Consider the following 3,521-nt stretch of genomic DNA (forward strand, 5'->3'; position numbering starts at 1 on the left):
TGCTCTAGTGTAGCTGGTTTACCATTTCTACCCTCAATTGCTAATTTCCTTTTCCACCCACTTCTACTAAAAGGTGCTAATCGTGTGGTGATACGCAACTTCCCTGCCCCAGAGAGCAGCAGCATCACTTCTGATCCTTTTAGCTCTGGCTAAACTAATAGAGAGACCTATGTCCTGAGCCTGATTCCAACTCCTGTATAACAAATTCCTTATTAAATCCACAGAAAAGTCATTTACCAGTGGTTGGACTTCAGGCTGTTCAGGACAGCAGTCACTTCTGAGAAGTTACGCACATCTGATGCAAAATTACAAAAACGCGTATTTACGCCGTGACCAACAGGGCTGAGAAGCTCAAGTTAATATTTATATTTGGCATTGAACCCTATGCACAAATACTGACTTTGGCTGTGTGCATAGCGTCCCGGTTTATTTTTAAATCCGTTTATACCGACAGTCCAGGTGCAGGGAATTATCCCTGCGCTCTCGGCACCCCAGGTTTCGGAGATCTCACTGCCCTGAAGAGGCTATTAGCAGGGTGCTTAGTTCAGGGATGTGCCTCCCAGCATCCCTGGCCAGCTGCTCTGTGGAGGGTATGGACCATCGGTTTGGACCGTCGCCTGTTTTTGGGGCTGATGCAAAGAAGCAGGAGCAGCTGCGACACTGCTGGGGTGAGGGATGGTTCGGGCGAGGGGGATGGGGATGCTGAGCCGGTGCAGAGGGGTCTGTCTCATCCCAACATCTCTGTACCTGATACGAAGGATGTACTGATGCACAGCCAAAGCTTTGCTGGGCAAAGCCATTTGCGCATGAGCTCCCAGCATAGGCTGCGGCAGCCAGGCTGGCCCGAGGTGTTCGTGCCCCGCTCTCCGAGCCACTGTGAGTGTGCCTGCCCCAGTGCTGTGTCTCTGGTTATGCCCTGGAAGCATCTGCAACCAGTGTCTCTTTACAAGGTTTTTGTCATTAAAAACACACATGAAGGGGAGAGGTGGAAAGAAGGGGGTTAACAGGATCCTCTTGCAGTTGAGAGTGCTCTCAAGCAAGCAGTTGTACACAGTTGGCACCACTGAGAAAGCGGCATCTTCTGGAGGTAAGGGTGGGAATTTCTTCTGCTGGATTTACCACCAACTGAACAAGCACCGTGGAGTCCAAAACATTTAGCTGGAATGAGTTTGGTTTGAAAACTGGTGCCATAGATTCACAAGTGAGCCTAGAAATTTACTCCTTTCACTTTTCAAATCAAGAGCGCTGGAGTTAATGAAAGAAGTGCTAAATGACTTGCCAGAGGCTGTCTTGCAAGCATGCGAGAGCCCAAACGCCATTAAAAATCCCCAAATGCTCAGTGGGGTGTGCTGCCCATGCCACCCTGGTGAATTCTGAGGCCGGCAGGATAACTCACTGTGTTAACACCACGGTGTGAAAGAAATACCCCACCAAGGCAGTTGTAATTCAGTTTGACTGTATTTTCAGCCCTGATTTCTGCCAATGGTTCCTGTCTCGGTGCGTTGGTGTCTGGAGGGGTGAACAGGGAAGCAGGATGCAGCATCCCAAAAGCTCCGGATGGATCAACGCATGAGCCCACCGGTGGCCATGGCGCTCCTCCAAGAACTGTCCGTGAAGGTAGAGACACCCAGTTGTGGCTTGAAGAGTGTTTAACAAACTGGGAATGATCATGTCCCGTTGCATGTACGCGATTGAATGAAGTCACGCTATACTTGGGTTGCCAAGCTTTTAACACGTGACTTTGAAAGTGTTATTTGTTGAGGAATGAAGGTTTCCAGGGGAATTGATAATAAAGAATGTAGTAGGTTTTTGGAAAGAAAACAACTTTTGCTATGAAAAGAAAACAGCAACCCTGAAACTTTTCTGAGGAGATAAATTGCTTTCTAAAAAAGGGTCATAGCTCCTTGGTGTTTCCACAATAACTTACTCTGTGCCTGTGGTGGCTGCCGCGCTGCTTAAGGCAGCAATAGGGAGCTAAGGGAAGCAGCTGTGCCTAGGTCTCCTCCCAAGTCAAAATTTCAGCGCTTTCTGCCTTTCTGTGCTCCTTCTCAGGCTCTTCACTGACCTCATCCCCAAACATGGCGTTCTTGTTGTCCCCATAAACATCATAGCCATGAAGTTCTGGTAGCGATTGCACACCAGGACTCTGCGCTTACTAGACCCTGTGAGCACTGCTGAGTTACTGTTCCTACACAGATTCCCGAAGCAAACGTTACTGCTGTAATCTAAAAGAGCAAAAATGTTTGGGAAACAGCAGATGCAATGGGAAAATGACACTTCCTACATGTGATAATTGCGCAACCTTAACTCTGCCCTTGGAGTATGTCTGCTTCTCGCTGTATTGTTCGGAAACTTGCGTGGCGTAGAAAAAAGTCATTGGAAGTCTTTGTCTGTACAAATCGCAGTTACATCGGTTGGCAGAGGTGCCAGCAAGGGTTAAATTACCTGGGTGGGGCTGGGGGGCTGGGTAGGGTAAGTGGGTTACGTGCAGCTATTAAATATGGAGAGGTGACTCCATCAGCATGATTTGACTGTTAAGATGGACATCGGTGGAGGGGAAAAAAACCTCCGTGGCTTGTGAGTGAGTCCAGATCACTAAAGCTTTAAAGCACAGGACACGGTTATGCTTTCCTCCTGTCATGGTAGGATCGTGTCCTGCCTTAAGCCACTTACATTGGTTTGCTTTCTAAATAGCAATTTTCTTTATTTTTTTTCTCGTATTCAGCCATAGGTTAACTTTGTTCAGACTGTCTTCACCCTCGCCCTGCAGCCCTGCTCCCCGGGCACACTCCCGAGCAGCCCACAGACATCCATCCTGTCTGCGCTGTTTCTTGCTTGGGGATGAAGTTTGCTCTTCACTGGCGGGAGCTGTTAGCTTGCCTTAGTCGCCACTGAGAAATTGGGAAAGCACGGTGAAAAAATGTCTGCCCTGCAAGGCTCACGCTCGTGCAGCTAGGAGTGGTTGAACCAACTTTTGTCTTTACTCATCGCTCGTTACCCCGTCCTTCCTCAGCTGTTCATTGCCCCCATCTCCTCCTGCAGCCGCATGAAAAGTGGCTCAGCGAAGACGGCAAGGGCTTGTCCTCGGCACATCGCCACCCAGCCCGCCACGCCAGCATTTCCGCAGGCCTGAAGGGGCCAGGGGGGAAACTCGAGGCAGGACTACCGTTTTTTTTGGGAAATGCCGCTTTTTGCCACCTCGGGAGTTTTGCAGAACCACAGCTTGTGCTTTTGGTGGAGTTGATAGATCACTGAGGGATTGACGGGAACGTTTCTGGAAGACTACGGCAGTGCTGCCGGAACACCTTCGGCTCTGTACGGGCTAGTGACCTGACCCAAAGCGGAAAGGCAAGCCCTAAAGGTAGCAGCCGAGGTATTCACGAAGGCACAAGGGAGCCTGTGCCCGAGGAAAGGGCACGGAGCAGGAGTTTGCTCCCGGCTGCCCAACCCTACCGGGTAACTGCCAGCGCAGCCGCACGGCGGGGCGCGGCACAGTTTGGCCGCCCTTCCCCTCAGAGAGT

The 3,521-nt window shown here is 50.3% G+C and overlaps 1 protein-coding gene across 1 annotated transcript in view; it reads left to right on the forward strand.

Moving 5' to 3' along the window:
• Positions 1–1,557: 1,557 nt before the first annotated feature.
• Positions 1,558–3,521, forward strand: part of RYBP (RING1 and YY1 binding protein) — a 44,848-nt gene continuing 42,884 nt past the window's right edge. The window contains exon 1 of the mRNA XM_009329015.1: positions 1,558–1,617. Within this exon, the coding sequence (XP_009327290.1) occupies positions 1,558–1,617 (60 nt within the window). The remainder of the gene's footprint in view (positions 1,618–3,521) is intronic.

This window comes from Pygoscelis adeliae, unplaced genomic scaffold (assembly GCF_000699105.1).
Source record: "Pygoscelis adeliae isolate BGI_AS28 unplaced genomic scaffold, ASM69910v1 Scaffold377, whole genome shotgun sequence".
Classification (NCBI taxonomy): Eukaryota; Metazoa; Chordata; class Aves; order Sphenisciformes; family Spheniscidae; genus Pygoscelis; species Pygoscelis adeliae.